This window comes from Callithrix jacchus, chromosome 3 (genome assembly GCF_049354715.1).
Source record: "Callithrix jacchus isolate 240 chromosome 3, calJac240_pri, whole genome shotgun sequence".
NCBI lineage: Eukaryota > Metazoa > Chordata > Mammalia > Primates > Cebidae > Callithrix > Callithrix jacchus.
In genome coordinates this window covers 153,388,524-153,413,558 of record NC_133504.1, presented here as the reverse complement: position 1 = coordinate 153,413,558, position 25,035 = coordinate 153,388,524, and the positions used below count along the sequence as shown (strand labels likewise).

Genomic DNA, 25,035 nt, shown 5'->3' with positions numbered 1-25,035 from the left:
AGACAGAGAGAGACAGAGAGAGAGAGACAGAGAGAGACAGAGAGAGAGAGACAGAGAGAGAGAGACAGAGAGAGACAGAGACAGAGAGAGAGAGAGAGAGAGAGAGAGAGAGAGAGAGAGAGAGACTGAGTTTTTCTCCTGTTGCCCAGGCTGGAGTGCAATGGCATGATCTCAACTCACTGCAACCTGTGCCTTCTGGGTTCAAGTGATTCTCCTCCCTCAGCCTCTCGAGTAGCTGGTATGCACTACTATGCCCAGTTAATTTTTTTTGTATTTTTAATAGAGATGTGGTTTCACCATGTTGGCCAGACTGGTCTCAAACTCCTGACCTCAGGTGATTCACCCAGCTTGGCCTCCCAAAGTGCTGGGATTACAGGCATAAGCCACCACACCCGGTCTACGTAACCCATCTTCAATGGTTACCCCAAGACAAACACATGACTGTAACTTGCTGATTTCTCCAACAGAAAATATCAAATTAGCCAATCCTTTCTATGCTATCAGGGTTTCCCTAACATTTTTAGAAACAATAATTCAGTATAAAGAAAACACACAATTAAGGTTTTGCAACTGCTTTAAAGGAAGCTTTATTTACTACATACATCCTAAGAATGTACTGTAAATGGAGCAAGATCTAAATAAAAGCTTTTCAAATATAAAGCAGCTAAAGTTAACTAAACTACTAGCAATGTTTGAAAACAGAACTCTAAAACTTTTTTTTTACATTTATATAGTTTGTTCTTAACCCTAAAAAAAAAAAAAGTTCACATTTCAAGTTATAAACTTACCTCAGTAGTGTACATGAAATGGTTTTGAAACAATAGGAACAGATAAGTCCCAGGTAGGAGGCTCACTGATACTTAACTGGCTCTGTCACCAACATATGTTTCTAAGAGAGTTTGGTGGTTGCCATGTTAAGGCATCATTTGTTTTTAAATTTTCTTTCATTCTTTTCTTCTTTTTTTTTCTTTTGCAAATAATTTACAGGCATATGTAAAATACAGTAAGAATACTGGGTCAGAGTTTCATCCAGTGAACCTCTGTGACAATCCTTCACTAGAAGGAGAGTACTTTTTTTCGCACAAAGGATGAGGATCTGATCTGAATTACATTTTGTTGAGTCACTCATTCCAACAGATTTGAGTTTGAATGAAGCTTGTGGGTACATCATCAGGAACATTGCACGATTACTTTATGTCATCTGAGAATGATGGAAAGGAATGTTAGGAATATTTAAAGGCCTCAGCAGGCACTCAATAATTTTATAGAATAGTTAAATAAATATTGCTTATATATAAAAACTCATCTCAAGATGAGGGGGGGAAAGGCATTTGGGAATCTCTTAATTTATAACAAAACAAAAGTACTTGCTAAGGGCATGATCCTCTTATTAATCCACAAGAATTCAGCCATCAACGAAAACCCCGTGAGTGGCAAGATTGTATGGATCTCTAACATGACATAAAAATGCAACTGCGTATTTGCTATCTTATTGCACACCTCACTTCCTTGATTGAGCCTTTAAAAAAAAATTCCAAGTTGACATATTTCCGAAAAAAGTAGATGACAACCTTAACATTTTACTGTATTTTACATTCACTCTGCTAAACAAAAAGCCTTTAAACAGGCACAAAACACTGCAACAATACATTAACTTCCTAATAAAACAAACCTTTTTAATAACATTGAAATAAAATGGTTTCATTTTGCATTAAACTACATATCATAAACTTCTGCAACATAAAAGGACTAAAAACAAGCATTAGAAGATATTTACAAACTACCTTTAAACTTCTCCAGGTCTCTCTTCCTCCTCCTGGATGTGTACACCCCAATTCAGTTTGCCCATCAAGTGCACGACAAGAGAAGAGAGGCCCATTTAATAAACATAATGTTTCCAACACCCTTGAGGACCACAGACATTTCTGCATGAAACTTGATAAGGCAACTAGAAGCATCACTTTCTGCTGACAAGAGTCTCTGGGGGGGGGTCTTGTCTACAATCACATACATTCTTTGTCCCTACAAACTCATACTTCAAAAACAAATAAAAGCATTAGAAATGGCATTAAAGTTTTATAATGGGCAATTAAATAGCTATGCAAAGGTGTCTTATGCAACCTGATTAAAATCTGTGCTTACTCTGCTACTGAAAATAGCACACATAGAAGATAATACTTCCCCAACCAAACCAAAACAAAAAAACATACAACGAAACAACAAACCCCAACAAAAACCCAGGAAGAAGTATAAAAGCCACCAGCTCTTCTATCAGAGCTATTCATCAGTCCTAGACTTGCCAGACATTGCGATGGGACTAGGAATTTGGTGGGGAGGGGAAGAGATGAGAGGTGGGGGTCTCGGGGGCATGTTCAAGGCTAAGGCACATGGAGAATGAGCCCCGGCTAATGGTGGCAGAGGACAGCTTTCCAGTGTTTTGACTCAGGAGTGTGGCAAGTCTTTTCAATGTTGGCCTAAGGAGAGATTGAGTGTTTCTTTTAAAAAATAGTACCGCCATGGATGACACATGGTGACACCGTCAACCCTTAATGCCAGCAGAAATACAGAGGTTTTCCTCATTTTAAAATTGCACTTTCCAGTATAACCTTTAAAATAATGTTTTATGTAGTATTTTTAAGCACTACTGTTTGTATCTTTAAATATTGAATCTATTTTTCAAAATAGTTCCCTAGCTGCTCAAGTGTGCTTTTTCAATATATAGCTGATATATTATTGAAGGTACTACAAAATAGAAATCTCTGGAGTGCAGAAGTTAAGAAAATAACCTTCATACTGAAAATATATCCTTAAAACAACAACGACAACAAAAACCTGTATACAAATGTAGTACAGCATACAAATTTTTAAAAGATGCTATGAAGGCACGAGCCAGGCGAGTCTTTTGGAAATGTATGAACGCAGGCCTGCTAAGTTGAAAATAGTCTTAAAAAACTAGTGAAAACTTCATGTATATAAAATATTTTAGGAATACATCTGAACATTCTTCACTTTCAGGTTGCATGTGCGAATCCAACACATTCCTTCTTCATAAATAGTCAAGCGTTCCTTCAGTGGCATTTGTGTGGTCTGTCTTCACTCTGGTCACCAGCCTCAGTATGTCTGGTAGACGTCGGGAATGGGGACCTGAATGGCAGCAGCGGGGAAGGCCTGAGGTATGTAGCCTGCATATCCTCCATACACGGCAGCTGCAGCTGCCGCGTTCTTCTGTAGTGTGGCGATCGTGGCTGTGGCCGGAGCAGCAAATGGCACGTAACTGGCTCCATAGATCCCGGCAGTGGGAATTCTCTGAACGTTTGGAGCCACCGTGTATACTGGAGTTATTGGGCGGCCCTGAGAAGAGACAAAAAGGAGCCTTCCTGAACATGTGTATGTACCTATCATCCATTCATCAACAAGCATCTCCCAGGGGTTGGGAGTACAAAGAAGTGATAGCAAGGGAGAGGAAGGCAGAGGGGCCATTGAATAACAATTATAAGGAAGTGGGATGAGAGCCATTGAAGAGGTCAGGTGGAGCTGCATCCTCAAACTTGGCAACTCGACCTTGTGAAAGTGAGCGGCCTGGAAGGCTGAGGGAAAGTTGAAATACAGTTGTCCCTCAGTATCTTCACGGGGGATTGGCTCTAGGACCTCCATGGCTACCAAAATCCGCAGATGCTCAAGTCCCTGAGAGAAAATGGCGTATTTGTATTTAACCTATGCATATCCTCCTGTATACTATAAAAACATTTTTTTTTTCATAGAGACAAGTTCTCACTATGTTGCTCAGGGCCAGTCTCGAACTCCTGGCCTCAAGCAATCCTCCTATCTCAGCCTCCCAAAGAGATAGGATTACAAGCATGAGCCACCATACCTGGGCTCTCCCATATACTTTAAAATCTTCTCCAGAGTACTTATAATACCTAATATGGTGCAAATGTTATATAAATAGTTGCTATGTTGTATTTTAACATCTGTATTATTTTTTATTGTTGTATTGTTATTTTTTATTGTCTTTATTTTTTCAAGCCATGGTTGGTTGAATCCAGATGCAGAACCTGTGAATAAGGAGGACATTCTTTGTACTGTATTCTGGAATCTTCTACCCATCATTCCACTCAATCAGTCTATGCCCCAGAGTGAGCTAGAGAAGGCAGCTGAGAATCTACCATCCAGCAGTTGATTTCACAGTCATTAAAAATCCGTATTTTTCCTTAATACATGCCCCTAGATACATGCCAGCTGCCTCAATTCATACTTACTGAAAGAACATGATCTGTCTCAAAAAGAGAGGAGAACAGACTGGTCAACTTAATGAAACCAAATATACTGATCTCCAAAGGGCAAGTTTCTTAAGCTGTGACCTTAAATAAGTGACCATATACAATTTTCAGCCAGTGTGATGGTTTCTATCATCTCCCACCTAAGAGATGACACCACTGTGTATACAAATTGTTGTAGAAACTTAGACAAAGAACCAACTAATGGGGAAGTTGGAGAAAATGTCCCAGCAGCAAGGATATTTGAGCTGGGCTTTGAGGAGAAGGAGCAGTTTCCAAATGAGGAAGTGAGGGAGGACAAGCTATGTAAAGCTGCCTAACCTGCTGACGGCCTCCACTGGCTCTAGAAAAGCCCCTGCTACTTCCTTCTGTCTACTTGAGTGCAACATAAGATGTTTTCAGAACAAACAGGAGTACGAATGGGAAGACTGTGGTTCAGTGTTTCCCAAAGTGTTTGCCAGGGAATAAGTTCTGTGAGATGCTTCATTGAAAAGGGATTTTGGATAAAATAAAACATTCATTTAACAAAATATTGATTGTACCTCCTGATCCATAGAATGCCTTGTAGGAAATGCTGGTATGGTCTCCCTATATCTTTATTTATTTAGTTAGTTTTTTAAAGATGGGGTTTCACCATGATGACCAGGCTGGTCTTGAACTCCTGACCTCAGGTGATCCACCCACCTTGGCCTCTCAAAGTGCTAGGATTACAGGCGTGAGCCACCGCACCTGGCCCCCTATATCTTAATACATCATCAAAATAAACAATGCAGCATATATGAAATGGTGAATTAAAATAATTATTTCTTCCTGGATTTTTATAAAGGAATTAGCTCTAATATCTCTTACAAAATTTGCAAATTGGAGCCACAAAATTGGGCTCAAAGGAACTTCTAGCATAAAAGTACTGTTTTCAACTATAATCAAATGGTAATTATAATAATTTTAATTTATAATTATAACGATTAATAACAACTCTGAGGCTGAGTGAGGTGGCTCATGCCTATAATCCCAGCACTTTGGGAGGCTGAGGTGGGAGTATGGTTTGAGGCTAGGAGTTCGAGACCAGTCTGGGCAACAGAGTGAAACCTTGTTTCTGCAAACGATACAAAACTTAGCCAGGCACAGTGGTGCATACTCCTGTAGTTCTAGCTACTCAGGAGACTGAGGCACGAGGATCACCTGAACCTGGGGATTCAAGGCTGCAGTGAGCCAAGATCACACCATGGCACTCCAGCCTGGGCAATGGAAGTGAGACCCTGTCACAAACAAACAAACCCCCAAACTCAGCGACTACTGTCTGCCAGACACTACGCTAAGTGCCTTATTTGCATGACAGTATTGAATCATCACACAGTAGAGTTGATTCTCTGATTATATGGAGTTGTGTGGATGTGTTAAATGACCTGCACAAAGTGACACAGCTTTTAGGCAAGGCCATGTGTGACACTGGAGCCTGCACTTTTAGCCCCATGTGAACTTGCTTTCTACAACACGCAACAACGAGTGTCTCATCTGTGGCTTTTTACAGCCAGGGAGAGGAGCTCCAGAACTGGAAATTTCGACTGTGGTTCACAGCAAGACACAAGCCATCTTTTCCACACGTGTGGATGTAATTGAATAACCAGTGCAAAAAGGGAGGAAATCGCAGGGAAGGTGACATGTGAGAGAAACCTTTCCATGTGCTACAGGCCAGCCCCACCCCTGGGTTCAGGCTGCTCACTCTGACAAGCTACGCACATGAACGGTCACTGGCTCACAGCCTGGAATCAAGAGTAGCTCCCCAAACCCATGGCTTCTCTCTCCATTCCTGTGATGTCCCTTTTATGATGGCATTCACCACACTATCAGGACACAGCATACACAGATCAGGCATCTGATCTCCCAATCCCAATTCTACTCCTGGCCAGCAATTCTATCACCCTGCTGGGCCTTCATTTTCTTATGTGTAAAATGAGAACATATGGGAAAGCACTTGGCTTTGCTCTCCATGGTTTCAGTTACCTGTGGTCAACTGAAGTCTGAAAATATTAAACGGAAAATTTCAGAAATAAACAATTCATAAGTTTGAAATTGTGCACCTTTTCTGAGGAGTAGTTCCGTGAAATCTCATGCCATCCCTCTCTGTCCTGACTGGGATGCCAGTCATCCCTTTGTCCAGGAAAACCACAATGTCTATGTCCCACGTCCATCCCACTTAGTAGCCATCTGGGTTATCAGACTGACTGTCAAGGAACCCTTATTTTACTTAATATCAGCCCCAAAGTGCAAGAGTAGTCATGTTGGCAATTTGGATATGACAAAGAGGAGCACTAGGGGCCTTCCTCTCAGTGAAAAGGGGAAAGTTCGCTACTTAATAATGGAAGAAAAAAATCCTATGCTGAGGTTGCTAAGCTACAGTAAGAAAGAAATTTTCTATTTGTGAAATTGTAAAGAAGGAAAGTCATGCATAGTATATTATGGGTTTGTTAATATCTGTGTTTCAGGCATCTACCAGGGGTTTTGGAATGTATCCCCCATGGATAAGCGGGGACCACTATACAATTGCATTAATACAGCATCAGCAAAGAGCAGGAAAAAAGAAAAATGCAATGGTGGTAGTGGGAGGAACATTAACCCACCTTTAAACAGTGCCTCTAGCAGGAAAATTGCTTGAACCCTGGAGGCGGAGGTTGCAGTGAGCCAAGATCGCACCACTGCACTCCAGCCTGGATGACAGCGCGAGACTCCATTTCAAAAGAAAAGAAAAAAGAAAAAAAAGTGCCTCTAATTCAGGTGAAGAGTCTCTGCAGTCTTCACTCCTGTCAAGGAGGAATGGTCTATCCTTGCTCTAGCTACACCAAGAGGTGTTGTTAAGACTGAGAACACTATGAGAAGTTTGAAAAACTGATAAAGTCTATACCGGCAAATATTTATTTATTGCTTGCAAAAACTTCATGAAATTTTGGATATAAAATGGCTAAACAGGAACACCCCCCAGCAACCACAAGGTAGGGGAGGATGATCAAAGGCGCTGCTTAGGTAGGTCCTGAAAGCCATCAGTTTCCGGCGTGGCTCCCACTCAGAAAGGTGTTCTTCCCTCCACTCAGTGGTGCTTAACACGCTCCTTCCTCTGCTGCAGTTTGGCAGAGAATTCAAAAGAGGTGGAAGGCTGAACATGTCAGAGAGCGCAGGTTGAAAGATTTCAGACGAAGACACAGAGTACTTAGATGAAGAGAGAAACCCAGCCACCATACATCCAAAGAAGCCAGTCTCAGGTTAAAAAGTAGCTCCCAGGCATTCTGCAGAATGTAGAGGAGGAAAAAGTCTCCAAAGGAATCAATGCATAATGATTGTACTTTGAGCAAATTCATAAGCAAAGACTGTAAATAAGGACCCTGATGACAACAGCCAGTGCAGACTGATAGGAGACAGAAATAGTCATGATATCGTCAGAACATGATTATGGTGCCTGGAATTTGGACCTGACCAGAACTCACAGTACACATCAAAGACAAATGTTCATGAATTTCTTAGTAAAGAAAAATTAGAAATTATTAGAATTCCAGTAAGTATTGCTGCTAAGTTATTGCAAATATTTACCACCAGTCCACAAGTATAATTACGCTTAGTTGTCATTCTACAGTGTGAGTCATTTACAACCAATTCTTTTTTTTTGTCTTTCAGAGATCCCAAGTTAAAGAATAATAACATACTGGAAAATAAATAAAACTTCAATTAGTCTGCGCTTTCTGAATAATGCAGTCAAGACAAGGACTCCAGTCCAGTTTGACTGAATTGGAATCTTCAGGGCTTAGAATCTAAGAATCTCCATTTTTAAAAAAATGTAGTTGATGGCTTATGCCTGTAATCCCAGCACTTTGGGAGGATCAGGTGGGAGGATTGCCTGAGTCAAGGAGTTCAACACCAGCTTGGGCAACATAGCAAGATTTTACCTCTACAATAAAAAAGTTAGCCTGCCACGGTGATGCGTGTCTGGGTCCCAACTACTTGTGAGGCTGAGGTAGGAGGATTGCTTGAGCCGGCGAGGTTGAGGTTGCAGTGAGCTGTGCAGTCCAGCCTGGGTGACAGAGTGAGACTCTGTCTCAAAAAAACCAAAAATCAAAAAAGTACCCTGGATAATTCTTATTCATTTGGATGAGGGATCTTGGGCCTGAGTACTTGTGATTGGTATTCATGACTCACTGCCTCACAGAGAATAGCTTTAACAAGATTTTCTTCTGTTAAATGGATGTCCTATGTCCTATGAGGTGAAGATAAAAGAAACAAGACAGACACAGCCTTTGGTCTGGAGGAGCTTCATTTTCATTGGGAGACAGAACACACTGGCAGCCATAGGCCAAGTAATGATGCAGTAATGAGTACAGGAGAGAAAATTTCTCTAGAAGGTGGATGGGGAAGATTCTGCGGAAGAGATGAGAATAAAGAAACCATGGATACACTATGAACGAAGGTGGGGAAGGAGGCCAACATGGTAACATGAGTTTGGGAAGAGATAGCAGAACAGTGAAAGATACGGTTGGAGGAGAGGATTAAGGGCATATTTTGTAAAAAAATTTTTTTTGAGACAGGGTCTCACTCTGTTGCCCAGGCTGGAGTGCAGTGGTGCAATCACAGCTCACTGCAGCCTTGGCGTCAAGGACTCAAGGGGTCCTCCTGCCTCAGCCTCCCCAATAGCTGGGACTACAGGCATATGCCACCATGCCAGGCTAATTAAAAAAAAAAAAATTGTAGAGACAGTGTCTCACCATGTTGCCCAGGCTGGTCTTGATCTCCTGGCCTCAAGTGACCCTCCCACCTTGGCCCCACTATGTGTTAGAATTACAGGCATAAGCCAGTATACCCAGCATAAGATTTTACATAGCTATACAGTTGTTCTTTCTCTCTCTCTCCTCCCCCTCTACGCACACACTGCATGCATGCACATGCACACGCACACGCACAAGCACACACACACACACACAAACACACACACGCAGGGGTTGTTTTTTAAACATCTTCATTGAGCTGCAGTTTGAAATGTGAAGATATTAAATTGCTCTCTGGACTTTGTGTGTCAGTTCTTTAACAACATGAGTGAAAAATTATCCAGTGCTGTTAAAAAAAAAAATGTACAAGGCTGGGCGTGGTGGCTCACGCCTGTAATCCCAGCATGTTGGGAGGCTCAGGCAGGAGGACCATGAAGTCAGGAGATTGAGACCTTCCTGGCTAACATGGTGAAACCCCATCTCACTAAAAATACAAAAAATTAACTGGGTGTGGTACACACCTGTAGCCCCAGCTACTCGGGAGGCTGAGGCAGGAGACTTGCTTGAATCTGGGAGGCAGAGGTTGCAGTGAGCTGAGATTGCGCCAGTACACTCTAGCCTGGGCAAGAGAGCAAGACTGTCTCAAAAAAAAAAAAAAAAAAAAAAAAAAAAGCACCATATTATGACACTATGAAAATGATACATGCCATTTTTGCATATTGCTTCCCATCCTTAATACAATAATATTATTAGGGTAGTACAATTAATTAAAATTTTTTTGTCATAATTCATATTCAAAATGCTTCCTGTCACCCAACATAGCCAGGCACACAGTAAATTCTCAGTGCTGAATACTGAATGAATCCATGAGAAAGAGAGGCTTCACACACAAATGACAATGACTGCCACGAGAACTCTACCTGGAAAGGTGGTGGCGTCGACACAGCAGGAATGACAGTGGCTGCGGCGGCGGCGGCGGCAGCGGCAGCGGCAGCGGCAGCACTGGCTGGGTCTGGCTGCACGGCAATGGGGCTGATCATGTGCTCCACTGTGTGGATTTTGCCATCTTCAATCATTTTAGGGGCTGGAGCTGCTGGAAACATGGAATACTGAGCCCCAATGGCAGGGATGGCTACTGTAAGAGAAGCAAGAAGGAAAAACGGGTCACTCACTTTCAGTTGCTAAGGGGGGGTCCATCACTTGCTCTAAGGTATTTTTTATTTTTACTTTTTTAAAAAACTTTTTTTTTTTAAAATAAAATTTTTATTTATTTATTTATTTTAGAGATGGAGTTTCACCATGTTGGCCAGGATGGTCTCGATTTCTTGACCTCGTGATCCGCCTGCCTCCCAAAGTGCTGGGATTACAGGCATGAGCCACCGTGCCTGGCCAAAAAACCTTTTTTTTTTTTGAGACAGGGTCTCACTCTGTTGCCCAGGCTGGAATGCAGTGGTGCAATCAAGGCTCACTGCAGCGTTAATCTCTTGGGCTCAAGTGATCCTCCCAACTCAGCCTCCTGAGTAGCTGGGACTACAGGTGCAGGCCACTTTGCCTAGCTAGTTTTTGTTGTTGTTGTAGAGACAGGGTTTCACCATGTTGCCCAGGCTGGTCTTGAACTTCTGAGCTCAAGCGATCCACCTGCCTTGGCCTCCCACAGCACTGGGATTACAGACGTAAGCTACTGCGCCTGGCCTAAGGTAACTTTTAAAACCATGTTTAGAGGTCATAGGTCTCTCTTTGCTCACTGCTGTTCTCTGAGTACACACCACGTATCCAGATGCCTGCTCCCCAAGAGGCAGGGGTGGGAGGTGGCAGGTAACTCCCCTGCCTGTCCTGGAAGAGAACCCTAGAGTTAGGCTTCTGTACCAATATTGTCTACTATTTCTACAGAAAAATCACAGTTTGAATCTTATTCTTGATGTCCTACTGAGCAAGAAAGGGCCTCTGACTATGGGAAAATGGCTTAGATGAAGAAGTGAGATCAGAGGCTTGAGGCCAACCACCTGTGAGAGTCAGGCCTGCCTGTTCCCTCTTACTCACCTCACTCACGACCAGCCCAGGGCCTTTTATTCACTTTCACTACTGTTTAAGAAACAGGTGCTGTTGAGTTTCATTCTGAGAACTCAGACCTGTGTACATCCTCCCCACCCTGTATTTCAGATTTCAACATTACCGATTCAAGGAAAAACACATGGTAAAGAAATAGGACATTACTCAATTTCCTCATCCCCACTCGAAGTAGTGAAGCAGTGGAGTGATTAGCTTTTAGTGGGACCTGCCAATTCAAAGAATTTCTGCGAGTCAAGTCCAAAATTATGATTTCAACCAGAGATTCAAACAGGTAGCAGCTACTGGATCTGAATGTCAAGTTACAGTAAGAAGAGGTGAAAAGGAAAAGATATAAGCCCTGATGTGTGTGTGTGTGTGTGTGTGTGTGTGTGTGTGAGAGAGTGGGGTCGTGGTGGTGGTGTATGTGTTTGTGTGTGTTAAAAGGATAAGCAAAAATATGAAATGTGTACACAAAGAATCTTTCTATTTCTGGTTTTTCTCCAACTGTGGGTACATTTATCCTAATAAAGATAGACTTGATCAAAGGTAAAGTGACAAATGATTGTAAGCTAAACAATGATGCAGCCATTCGATAAAATATACCTAAAACCTTAACCAAATCTTTTACCTGCCTTTCTAATCATAGCTTCCATCTGTCTTGTGCCCAGATACTTCGTCACCACCCTGGTGCCTCTCCTAAAATAAAATGTTCTCATTTTCTGGATGACCAGAAATAGATGCCAACAGATAGGGCCCAGAGAGGGTTGTGAGTTTAAGCTACAAGGGGTTGTACAAAGTAACTGAATTGTTCTGGCCATCAGCCCATAAGAATTTCTATCTCAGGTTCCAGGACACAACTTTACACGGCTAAAGATTATTTAACCGTTCTTTTCTCTTGTTAAGCCTTAAGCTCTGGTAGCTTGCTAACAGGAGTCCCCTTCCCAATAAGTGGAAGTGACAACTCCTATATCCAGGCTCTATTTTATGAAGTTATAGAGCTATAGGATCAGATTCACTTTGCTCATAATGTCAATGACATTTGTAAGGAAACCTAGTCTAAGGAGTCACTTAACTGCAGAAATTGCAGAATTTTTACACAGGCAAAAAAAAAAATAAATAAAAATCATTACTAGATGTATCAAAAGAAAGTTCAATTGAGGAAATGCTTTTTAACCCTATGAGGCCAATGTGTACCTATGTCCCAAATGCACAGATTCCTTGACTCTATTTTAGCTAGGGAATGAAGTGTACAATCTCAACCAGAAGAAAAATGGAGTAGCTGGGCTCCAGAAAGTTCTTCAATCTACCCGCACTGAAGCCAGGAGGGGGTCTGGAGGAGGGTCATGCCAATTACCCATGGACTGAACTTTCCATCTGTTTGGATGCTTGTGTGGGGTGCTGTGTGAGTTTATGCTAGACTCACATATGGAGTTAATATTCTTTGCAGGTTCGGATTGGAAGACTGGCCTCACATTAGAGAACCATGGGCACTAACAACATTGATAAACAGGTTTGTGGGGCCTGGAGGTGAAAGCAAAGTTCAAGGTCCCTGGCTTGAAATACTTGAGCACCCCTACTCCCAATCTACTGATCCAGCTAGAAGAAGAAATGAGTGCTGGAAATTAGAAACCAGGGAACTAGCTGCAAAAACTTTCACTGAAGGCCAGGCGAGGTGGCTCATGCCTGTATTCCCATCACTTTGGGAGGCTGAGGTGGGCTGTTCACTTGAGGTCAAGATTTCAAGACCAGCCTGGGCAACATGGTGAAATCCCGTCTCTACTAAATATACAAAAATTAGATGGGCATGGTGGTGTGCGCCTGTATCTCCAGCTACTTGGGAGGCTGAGGCAGGAGAATCATTTTAACCTGGGAGGCAGAGGTTGCAGTGAGCTGAGATCAAGCCACTGCACTCCAGCTTGATTGACAGAGCAAGACCCTGCCTCAAAAACAACAAAAATCTGTCACCACTCCTTGTCCCCAAGCATTCTTGTTTGCTCAGACCATGACAAGGGACATGCTGCTTACTCCTGAAAGGGAATTTTCTGCCCTTCCCAACAACTCTCACAATGGGGCAGTAAGGTCTCCCCTCTGTCTTCAGATGGTTGGGGCAGAGTTAGGCCTGAGTATGGAAAAGTCGGATTTACCTGATAGAAGGTACAAACAGCCCCATGTTCTTCCTTTCTTCCCCCACAACTCTATCTACTTAGCCACAGACTGGGAGAAAGCCTAACAACTGGTGATGCCCCTTTGAAAACCTTACTGCAGGCACGTTTGATTTGAACATAGTCAAAGCCACACCAACCCCTGAAGTTCTAGATAAGGAGGTCCAGGGGGCCATTGTCTTTTTTTTTTTGAGACGGAGTTTCGCTCTTGTTACCCAGACTGGAGTGCAATGGCGCAATCTCGGCTCACAGCAACCTCCGCCTCCTGGGCTCAAGCAATTCTCCTGCCTCAGCCTCCTGAGTAGCTGGGATTACAGGCACGTGCCACCATGCCCAGCTAATTTTTTGTATTTTTAGTAGAGACGGGGTTTCACCATGTTGACCTGGATGGTCTCAATCTCTTGACCTTGTGATCCACCCGCCTCGGCCTCCCAAAGTGCTGGGATTACAGGCGTGAGCCACCGCGCCCGGCCCTGCCATTGTCTTTTTGCCTTGTCTCTAGCTGCCTAGGAGAAGAGAACCCACGCGTAGCTGTGAGAGCCTGAATAAGGTTTGGACTTACTTCAAAGAGAAGGGCTGGGGTTTATGCTGAATGAATGCATTCTCAAGTCTGGTTCATACTGACCTGCACCAGGTTTAATGGCAACTGGATTAACGGTAGAGATTTCCAGATTCGGCACAAGTTCATATCCTTTTTCTTGCTGCTTTCCTTTCCCTTCATGATATCGGCTATATATACCACGGCCAGCAGAATATCCCCCGAGGTAGGAACCCCTGGGCCCCGGGGCTCTGTTGCCAGCTGCTCCTCGCCCTCGGCCTCTTATGCTGCCTGCTTGGAATAACAACACAAAAGATGATGAGCAACCAATGTGATGGTGCTGGAGGAGACCTCAGCCCTCAGTTCTTGGCATTTAACTGCTCCAGTCTTAAGTTGCAGGAGGCTACACCTTTGCTCTTTAATGGGCTGATAAAGATGCTTCCAACATTCCATTTCAGCCTAGATTTGTATCCTAAGCAAGTCTGCGTAGCACAAGGGGCAAACCTGCAGGGTGAGTTCCTAGGATTGTGTCTGCAATTTCAGTAAAGGAAAACATTCACAGTCTACCCTCCCCGACACCAAAAAAAAGGGAGGGGACAGTATCTCGCTTGTAATCCCAGTACTTTGGGAGGCTGAGGTAAGAGGATGGCTTGAGCCCAGGGGTTCGAGACCAGCCTGGGCAATATGGTGAGACAATTTTTTAATGGGCTCCAAATATATATATATATATATATATATATATATATATATATATATATACACACACACAATACTAAATAAATTTTTTATAAAAAGTCAGATCTGGAAGAGGATTTGCTAGTCCACCTTCCTCATTTCATGCTTGAGAAAACAGGCCAGGGGAGGTTAAAGTGACTAAAGTCACAGACCCAGCTAATCAGAGAAGAGGACGCAGATCTATGTATCTTATTTTCCAGGTAATGCTGGGTTTCATTACATCCTAATTAACGATAACAAAAAACAAAACTAAAAATCATTGACTCCACCAATTCTTAAGATTTAATATCACAAGCAGGTTTTAACCTAAACACCAAGAGATTGGTGGACTAGCCCCAGGTAACCCGATGGGCCCCAGCAAGGTGGAATGTCAGCGCTTGCACACCTCTGTGATTTTGCCGCTCACCCCAGAACGATCTGTATTTCTATCCATGCTGTAGAAATGATGGCCCTTCGCTGCCAGTAAAGAACAGGACCCAAAATGCAAACCCAAAACGGGGGTGGGAGGGCCCTTGGCGCCTACCAGCTCAGCAAATGCCAGCCACAATATCCCTGATGCCCCCTCCCTAGGAGGCAACGTTCTTGCCCCCCCCACCCCCGCCCCAGGAGAAGAGCCCCCACTAACCTTTCACGAAGTAGTCCCTGTTGGGCCCGATGAGGGCGTTGTAGGGGTAGCCATAGTAGGCCAGCGTGTAGGGGTCACAGGAGTACACGTAGCTGGGCTGCTGGGCCGCCTCGGCTGCGCTACCACCCCTGGCCGCCTTCTGGTAGCGCGAGTACTGCTCCTTGTCCACGGGCTTGGCTAGCGTGACCTCCAGGCATGAGCCCTCCAGCTCGGTACCGTTGAGGTTGTTCATGGCATGCACGGCGTCCTCGCGGCTGGTGAAGTGCACGAAGGCGTAGTCGCGGATCTTCTTGACGCGCTCCACGCAGCCAGGGTTGAACTGGCCGAAGCTCTTCTTGATGGTGTCCTCGGTGGTCTCGATCATGAGGTTGCGCACGTAGAGGATCTTCACGGTCTCCATCACGTCCTCGTCCACGTCGATCTCGGGCTCTGCCCAGTCCACGGCGATCTGGTGGCCCCACAGCTGGATACGGCCGGGCATGAGCTTGCGGCGCGCCATGGCAGCCGCGCGGTGGCTCTCGTACTCCACAAAGGCGAAGCCGCGGTTCTTCATCTTGTCGGCCGCGCTGGCGTAGACGATCACATCCAACACGCCCTCGGTGACTTTGGCGATCTCCTCCAAGATCTCCTCGCGCTTCTTCATCTTGGGGATGCCGCCAATGAAGAGGCGGCAGTTGTCCACGCTGCAGCACACGCCCAGCAGGCGGCCTGGGCGGATCTCGTAGTTGTTGAGCTCGCGCACGGCGCGCTTGGCCTCGTGCTTGTGGCAGTACATGACGAAGGCGTAGCCGCGGTTCTTGCCATCGAAGTCCATCATGAGGCGCAGCTCGTAGATGCGGCCCACGGTCTCGAACACGGGCACCAGCTCGTCCTCATAAACGTCACGCGGGATCTTGCCCACGAAGACCTCGCAGCCGCGCTGGGGGTGCGGGCCCTCCCAGCCAGGCGGCGGGCCGCCATATTTGCGCTGCCCGTTCTCCTGCACCATGCTGTAGCCGGTGCGCTCCATCAGCGCCAGCAGCGCTGCTTCGTTGGGCGCGCCCGCCACGCCGTCAGGCACCTTGGCTGAGGACCCGGTGGCCGAGTCGCTGCTCATGGCTGCGGCGGAATCCTCTGCGGTCATAATGTCAAAGGCATCCACAGCTGGCGGAAACCTGGGGAAGCAGAAAGGAGCGTGAGTGGCGAACTGCTGGAGCCTGCCTCCTTCGGATTGGGTTTAGTAGCCTTGCAAGTATGCATTCATAGGCCACGGGGTGCGGGGGTGGTGGGGGGGTGCGGGGGGAGGTGGCTTAAATGAGAACTAGGATGGAGGCATTCAATGCAGAAGCCCTCCACTTGTCTGAAATAGTTACGTTGTTTTGCAGAGAAACCCAGAAGTGAGTTAGATTAAAAAAAAAAATTCACAATGAGCAAGTACTTCCATTTCATCAGAAACCAGACAGTTTGAAGTTTTGAGAAACTGCTATCATTGTTGGTAAAAACCTCACATCTTTTGCTTAATACCTGCACTGTTAACTGTCTGATTTCCTTGTTATATGGAATTTTACAAACTCCATGTATTTCTTTGGTGAACACAGTTTTTTTCTTTTTTAAGGCAGTCTTTTTCATTGTAGGAATGGAAATACAGCAGTGTATTTACAGTGAAGATTTTAAATTATTAAAGACAATTTTTAGGAGGTGTTATTGTATAGAGAGAGCTGTGTATTGAAGCTTTTTACAAGGAAGAAATGAAGTGCCCACATTGCCATGAACTTGGTCTAGGAACTGTGTAATAAGAGCTAGTTAATCTGATTTTGATGGTGGCACTCAGGTAAAATTCTTGGTGTGGAGCATTCAAAGATTTGGAATCAGTCCTCAGAGAGCCAGCTGACTTCAGGCTGGGGGACTTGGGAAGCAACGCTACCTGGTAAACCACACTACTGTTTTCAGAGAACTGTCACCTGCATTCTCTTACTTAATCTTCTTAACCTCTGTATATGGTAAATGGTATTATCTTCAGTCCCAATTTGGCCATGGGGAAACAGGCTTAGAGAGGTTGAGTAAATTGCCCTATTTCACACAGCAAGCGTCAGCTCCTAGGTGGGCTTGATGCCAAGTTTTCTGGCTCCAGATTCCCTGTTTTTTCTTCTAAACCAGTGCTGGGCAACAGAATTTTCTATGATGCTAGAAGAGTTGTCACTTGCCACATGTGGCTACTGAGCACTTGGAATGGGGCTAGTGTGACTGAGGAGCTAGATTTTAGATTTTAATTAAACAGCCACATATCACAGTGTAGGTCTGCACTGTGCCAACTTCACTTATACAGCTGAGGGCTCTGTGGAAATTATTCTAAATTATGCAATAAGATTATCATGAAGAGCTGCAGACTATACTTTTGTAATGAAAGGCTCCAGTTGGCCTTTTAAAAAATGAAGTCGGCCAGATGTGATGGCTCACGCATGTAATCCCAGCACTTTGGGAGGCTGAGGTGGGCAGATCATGAGGTCAGGAGTTTGAGTTTCACCATGACCAACATGGTGAAACCTGTCTCTACTAAAAACACAAAAATTATGGGCATGTTGGCATGAGCCTGTAATCCCAGCTACTCAGGAGGCTGAGGAAGGAGAATTGTTTGAACCTGGGAGGCGGAGGTTGCAGAGAGCCGAGACTGCATCACTCTGCACTCCAGCCTGGGCAACAGAGCAAGACCCCATCTCAAAAAAAATAAAAAAGCAGAAGTCTGTCTATTTCATTTTTTGGACTATAAAAGTATTCAGTTAAATTTCATAGAAAGTTATAAAAAGTACATAAGAAATTATTCCTAATTCTCCTACCCAATGAGAGTCACAATGAAACTTTCCCATCAGTTTCCTAGATGTTTTTTTAGAGGAGGTGGGGGGAGGAGAAGCCTGGTTTCCTCCTAACTTACATGGTGTGACTTTATTTTATAAGCATTCCTCCATATTCTTAAAAATCTTTGTAAAAACATCATTTTTAATGACTGTATAAGGTTTCATCAGTTAATTAGAACCTGAAGTATCATTCATTTTTTAAAATTTAGGACTAGGAGGTGTATACAAGAATATTAAGGGAAATTTGAAGGATAATAAAAGTGAGTTCGATTATTGAAGGAAAAAACAAAACTATAACAACACAAAAGATATCTGAGCTATTTATTTGCCAGATGGCCAAAATAGTCCTTCTGTGTTAATCTGCTCTAATATCAAGAGGCAGTACAGTTTAGCAGGTAACCCTGTGGTTTCTGGAGCCAGACTGTGTATGTTTGTGTGCGAATCTCAACTCTAATACTTCCCAGTGTTAGCTGCTCCAGGCCTCACCTCAGTCTCCCTACCTGTAAAATGGGAATGTAATAGTATTAACCCCATTAAGTTTAGAGGAGTGAGTTAATACATATGCAACACTTTGAATGATGCCCAGAATATTGTAAATGCCCGAGAAATGTCAGTTATTATCTTTCATCCAAATTTTGGAGTAAAATCTTAGGCCAGTTCTTTCAATTTTAGCATAATTTTTAAGACAAACTTTCTCAGTTCTTTAAAAACATCTGTTACATGTGGCTTCTAATTGTTTTTTCCTCTTCAAGTGCTGGGAAGCTGGTTTGACAACAGCTCCAGTTCTCATGACTTTTTTGGTAGTATTCTTGGAAAATGATACATCAGCTTCTGTAGTATTAAGTTGAAAAATATTTTTTTTCTTTTTTTTTAAATAGAGATGGAAGGCCAGGCACAGTAGCTTGTGCCTGCAATCCCAGCTCTTGGGGAGGCAGAGGTGGGAGGATTACTTGAGCCCAGGAGTTCGAGATCTGCCTGGGCAATATAGCAAGACCCCATTCTCCACAAAAAAGGAACATCCCCCCAAAAAAAGATGAAACAAAAAAAAAAGATCCAATGTTAAAGTAGAAATGGAGTCTGACTAAGTTACTCAGCTAGTCCCAAACTCCTGGGCTCAAGCAATCCTCCTGCCTCAGCCTCCCGAAGTGCTAGGATTACAGGCATGAGCGATAGCACCCGACCAAGAAATTTCAACATCAAATTTGAACATGATGATCTTTCCCTTCTTCCAAATGGATGATAAGTACATATTTTTAAGAAGATTATTTGTATAAACACCCATGTAGTTATAATCTGTGACATGGCCAGGAAATTACAGGTACGTATATAAACATGTAGAAGACAATTCAAGATTTTACCTGTTGTATTGTATAAAACATTAACTGGTCTGGGCGCAGTGGCTCACGCCTATAATCCCAGCACTTTGGGAAGCTGAGGCGGGCAGATCACCTGAGGTCAGGAATTCAATACAAAAAATTAGCTGGGCATGTAATCCCAGCTACTAGGGAGACTGAGGCATGAGAATCACTTGAACACAAGAGATGGAGGTTGTAGTGAGCCAAGATTGCGCCACTGCCCTCCCACCTGGGCAACAAGAGAGAAATTCTGTCTCAAAAAAAAAAAAAAAAAAAAAAAAAATTAACTGACTAAAGTCCAAGGAAATAGAACTTATCTCTTGGCTGAGATGGTGGAGTTGCCGTCCTGTCACCCCAACTGTACTCTGAAACTACTATTCTACCCACAGAAACAGTCTTACAGTAGTCAGGCTATGGAGTCATTGCCAATCCCAACCCCAATAATTAAAAAAAAATCCTGTTTGCTTTCAGTCTGAAATCTGCTAGTGTCAGCAATACAATTATCTATAAATATTAAAAAATATCAATAGCTTATTTCTCCCATAAATGAGCCAAGAAAAGCCTTTCTTTTCCTGTTAGCGACCCTGTTTTTATTTTTACTTTGGCCACTAGGAAATTCGAGATTGATTTTTTCACCCCAATTTTAGTAACTGTAGGGGAAATTACAACACACTTTCATGTTCATCTAATTTGGGTTTATAGTTTCATTTTTCAGTTTTCATCTATTTTTTCAGTTTTCCCATTGCCATAAGTTGAGCTTATGTTTGTATTATGTATCTTATTGTTCACATGTTCTCATAAAACATGTTGTAATTTTAGAGAAGAATCAGTGCATACATACATGCATATATATATATATATATATATAAATTTGAGCCAGACATTGATTAACATAATATCCAATTCTGCTGTGTCTGTTACACCAACTACAAGTATGGCATAAAAACAAGTGAGAACCACAATGAGATGCTACTTCACACTCATCAGGATGGTTATTATAAAAATCAACAACACAAACCAGGAAATAAGCATTGGCAAGGACATGAGAAATTGAAACCCTCATGCAATGTTGGTGGGAATATAAAATGGTATAGCCACTGTGAAAAACAGTTTGATGGTTCCTCAAAAAATTAAACATAGAATTACCATTTGAGAGCGTGGTGGCTCACATCTGTAATCCCAGCACTTTGGGAGACCGAGGTGAGCGGATCACAAGGTCAAGAGATCAAGACCATCCTGGCCAACATGGTGAAACCCTGTCTCTATGAAAAATAAAAAAATTAGCTGGGCATGGTGGCGCATGCCTGTAGTTCCAGCTACTTGGGAGGCTGAGGCAGGAGAATCATTTGCACCTGGGAGGCAGAGGTTGCAGTGAGCCGAGATCACACCACTGTACTCCAGCCTGGGCAACAGAGTGAGACTCTGTCTCAAAAATAAATAAATAAATAAATAGAAAAATTAAAAAAAGAAAGAAAAAATAATTAAAATAAAATTACCATTTGATCCATCAATTCCACTTCTAGGTGTACACCCAAAAGACTCAAATAGATACTTGTATAATGATGTTCACAGCAACAGTATTTACAATTGTCAAAAGATGGAAGTAACCCAAATGTTGATCAATGGATTATTATAAACAGAATGTGGTATGCATATACAATGCAGTATTATTCAACCTTTTTTTTCTTTCTTTTTTTTTGTAGACAGAGTCTCAATCTGTCCCTGAGCCTGGAGTGCAGTGGTGTGATCTCTGCTCACTGCAAACTCCACCTCCCAGATTCAAACAATTTTCCCACCTCAGCCTCCCAAGTAGCTGGGACTACAGGCACACACCACCACACCTGGCTAATTTTTGTATTTTTAGTACAGGTGGGGTTTTACCATGTTGGCCAGGCTGGTCTCAAACTCCTGACCTCAGGTGATCCATCCACCTTGGCCTCCCAAAGTGCTGGGATTACAGGCATGAGCCACCATGCCCAGCTTATTCAGCCTTGAATGAAATTCTGACACACGCTACAATATGGAAGAACCTTGAAGACATTATGCTAATAGTGAAACAGCCAGACACAAAAGGATAAATATTATATGATTCCACTTATATAAGGTACCTAGAAGTCAAATTCATAGACAGAAAGTAGACTGGTGGTTACCATTGGCCGGAGAAAGGGAGGAGTGGGGAATTAGTGCTTAATGGATATGGGTGTTTTAATTAGGGATAATAAAGTTCTGGAGATGGATGGTGGTGATGGCAGCACAGCAGTGTGAATATACTTCATGCCACTGAACCATACACTGAAAAATGGTGACATGTTATGTATGATTTATCACAGCAAAAAAAAAAAAAAACAAACCTTAAAAAAACCAAGAAGGTTCAGAGATGCAAAAAAGATAAAAATTAGAGTTAATAAAATTAGGATTTCATTAGCGGCCATTAAAAAATGGTATACTGAGGCCAGGTGCGGTGGCTCATGCATGTAATCCCAGCACTTTGGGAGGATGGATCACGAAGTCAGGAGTTTGAGACCAGCTTGACCAATATGATGAAACCCCATCTCTACTAAAAATACAAAAATTAGTTGGGCATGGTGGCACATGCCTGTAATCCCAGCTACTTGGGAGGCTGAGGCAGGAGAATTGTTTGAACCCAGAAGGCAGAAGTTGCAGTGAACTGAAATCACACCACTGCACACCAGCCTGGGTGACAGAGCCAGATTGTCTCAAAAAAAAAAAAAGCGGTGGGGGGGGTGGGGGCGGCAGTACACTGACTCAGGTTAACACATTCAAGAATATCTTATGGCCTACAAATTTTATTCTCCTTATCATCGTGTTTAATATACCATAGTTACATAAATTATATGATGTGCTACTCAATGAATTCAGATTCCAAATGCTTAGATATATTAAATGATAAATAAAACTGGGTGCAGTGGTTTGTGTCTGTAATTCTAGCACTTTGGGAGGCTGAGGGGGGACGACTGCTTAAGCTCAGGAGCTTGAGACCAACCTGGGCAACATGGTAAAACCCTGTCTTTACAAAAAGTATGAAAATTAGCTGGGCATGGTGGCATGTGCCTGTGGTTCCAGCTAGTCAGGACACTGAAGTGGGAGGATCACTTGAGCTCAGGAAGTTGAGGTTGTAATGAGCCACGACTGCGCCACTGCACTCCAGCCTAGGTGACAGAGTGAGATGCTGTCTCAAAGACAGCAATAACAAAAAGCAAAAGATTTTCAAGTTACCTTGAAAAAGGCAGCTATACAGCTAATATGACCCTTCTCTCAAAGATGTAATGAAATGCTTAATTTATTTTAATTATACACGCTTTAGACCAGCATTGGCAAACTATGGCTGTGGGCCAAATATGGCCTGCTGTTTTTACAAATAAAGTTTTATTGGAACACAACCCTATCCTTTAAAAAAAAAAAAAAAGATAATGTATGACTGCTTTTGTACTACAATGGCAAAGTGAAATAGCTGAGACCCAGACAGTGTGGCCCATAAAGGCTAAATAAGGTATTTACTCTCCAGCTCTGTTGACCCCTGGTCTAGGAATGTGGAAAAGCACATCCTTGAGGCTAAGTCACATAGATTCTGCTTGATAAGTATAATAAATTTCCTATGCTGAATGATAACTTAGTTTCAGGACCAATTTTTAAATTCTAACTTTTTTTGTCAGATGGAGTCTCACTCTGTTGTCCAGGCTGGAGTGCAGTAGCGCATTCTTGGCTCAATGCAGTCTCTACCTCCAGGATTCAAGTGATTCATCTGCATAGCCTCCTGAGTAGCTGGGATTATAGGTGCACACTACCATGCTCAGCTAATTTTTGTATGTTTAGTAGAGATGGGGTTTCACCACATTGGCCAGGCTGGTCTCGAACTCTTGACCTCAAGATGATCTGCCCACCTCCCAAAGTGCTGGAATTACAGGTGTGAGCCACCGTGCCAAGCCTTAGATTCTAACATATTTTAAAGACAGTGTTGTTTGGCTGCCTTTTATCCCTCTTCCAAGTTGTTTTTCATTTAACTGCCATGGCCAAATTTATGAGACCTGGAAGAAGAAAATGTCTGATGAAGGTTGTTGGCTCAGCTCCCGACACTTATATACAAATGATAATTTCTTAAAATTTCAAAAGAGATACAAGAGGGTTTGTTTTCATTCACTCATTCATTCAGCAAACAGTTATTGACCACCTGCCATGTACCAGGAACTGTACTAGCTATGGTGGACCTTGTCCTTGTGGTACTGACTTCTGAATGAACTGAACTCAGTTAACTGAATTATGCTTCAAATGCCAAATAGTTGAGAATTAAGGCATTTTGTACTCATGGATACTGACCAGAGCCTGCTTCAAAAGAGTTGTACACCTCAACTTTGTTAACATTTGATTCTGATAAGGTCATAGTTCCCTAAGTTAAAAGCCCATAGATATCATAATTTTGCTTTTAAACATATCAGGGGTATCTGGGGACTAGTGTGAAATACTCTATCCTGAATGTTGAGATTCTTGCTTGGGGCAGAAGTGTGGACAGAATGAATAATAAGCACACTTAAGCAGAAACTTATCTGTGAGCAAATCAAAATATCTAGATAAATAACACAGAATTCCCCAATTTCATCCATTAGTTTTAAAAGGGGCTGGGCATTCTGATTTAGGCTTCACAGCATGTTGAATAAATGCAAGTCTCTAGAGTCAGACAGTCCTAAGTCCAAATCTTAGTTCCTCCACTTCTGGCTGTGAACGTTGAGAAAAGCCATTTAACACCATTAAGACTCCATATTCTCATCACTAAAATGATAACTGTATTAACTAATGTTTATTGAATGCTTATTATGTGACAGGCAGAGTGCTATGCTCATTGTATTAACTCACTCCAATCCTCACAATGTCTATATGGGATAATACGAGGGTCTCCATCCTACAGATAGTAGATTGTCAGTTAATGAGCATAAGAGCTGGTGTGTGACCCTGGGAGTCTGATTTGCATCATAGGGCTGTGATGAGAATGAAATAAAATGATTTGTGTAAAGTTCTTAGTGCAGAACCTAGCACTAAGTGATCAAGGAATGTTAGCTCTAGAAAACTGAACTTAAGGCTGAGCGTGGTGACTCACACCTTTCATCCTAACACTTTGGGACACTGAGGCAGGAGAACTGCTTGAGCTTAGGAGCTTGAGACTAGCCTGGGCAACGTAATGAGACCCCATCTCTACAAAAATAAAAAATTAGCCGGGTGTGTGGACCCAGCTATTTGGGAGGCTGAGGTGGGAAGATCGCTTGAGCCTGGGAGGTCAAGGCTGCAGTGAGCTATGATCGCACCACTGTACTCCAGCCTGGGTGACAGAGCAAGACCCTGTCTCAAAAAAAAAAAAAGAGAAGAAAGACAATCGAACTTCAAACAAACAAACAAAAAACCATCGAACTTGAGGTAAGAATCTAGCTCCCATATAGGATTCTGTGCTTATAGGAAAACAGGCAAGAGGTTATCCCAGGCAACTTTAAACTAGTCAGTAAGATAAGCCTCGCCTGTGAGTTCTGGTGGAGACTGGTGTGTCAGCATCTCCCAGATCCCTTTCATAGCAGGTAAGCTGTCTGGCAGCGTGATTCTCCACTGCAGGCTTAGGCATCCATGTGTAAGCCTGTTTCTCACCTAATCCTTGGCTAAAGCACTTTGCAGAGGTTCTCCCAGAAAGAACGTGAAGAGACTTGCCACATTGGA

At 43.0% G+C, this 25,035-nt stretch overlaps 1 protein-coding gene across 49 annotated transcripts in view; it reads right to left on the bottom strand.

The window, feature by feature from the left end:
- Nucleotides 1–562: 562 nt before the first annotated feature.
- RBM47 (RNA binding motif protein 47) overlaps nt 563–25,035 on the bottom strand; it is a 202,626-nt gene continuing 178,153 nt past the window's right edge. For 20 of the 49 annotated variants that reach the window (XM_017970603.4, XM_078367329.1, XM_078367334.1 and 17 more), the window contains 4 exons: nt 15,135–16,288; nt 13,862–14,068; nt 9,946–10,160; nt 563–3,351 (listed from right to left, as the gene is read on the bottom strand). In XM_017970603.4, coding sequence (XP_017826092.1) covers nt 3,112–3,351; nt 9,946–10,160; nt 13,862–14,068; nt 15,135–16,257 — 1,785 coding nt within the window. In that variant the 5' untranslated portion in view covers nt 16,258–16,288 and the 3' untranslated portion in view covers nt 563–3,111. The remainder of the gene's footprint in view (nt 3,352–9,945; nt 10,161–13,861; nt 14,069–15,134; nt 16,289–25,035) is intronic. The other 29 variants (XM_078367340.1, XM_078367339.1, XM_078367347.1 and 26 more) reach the window with 3 other exon arrangements.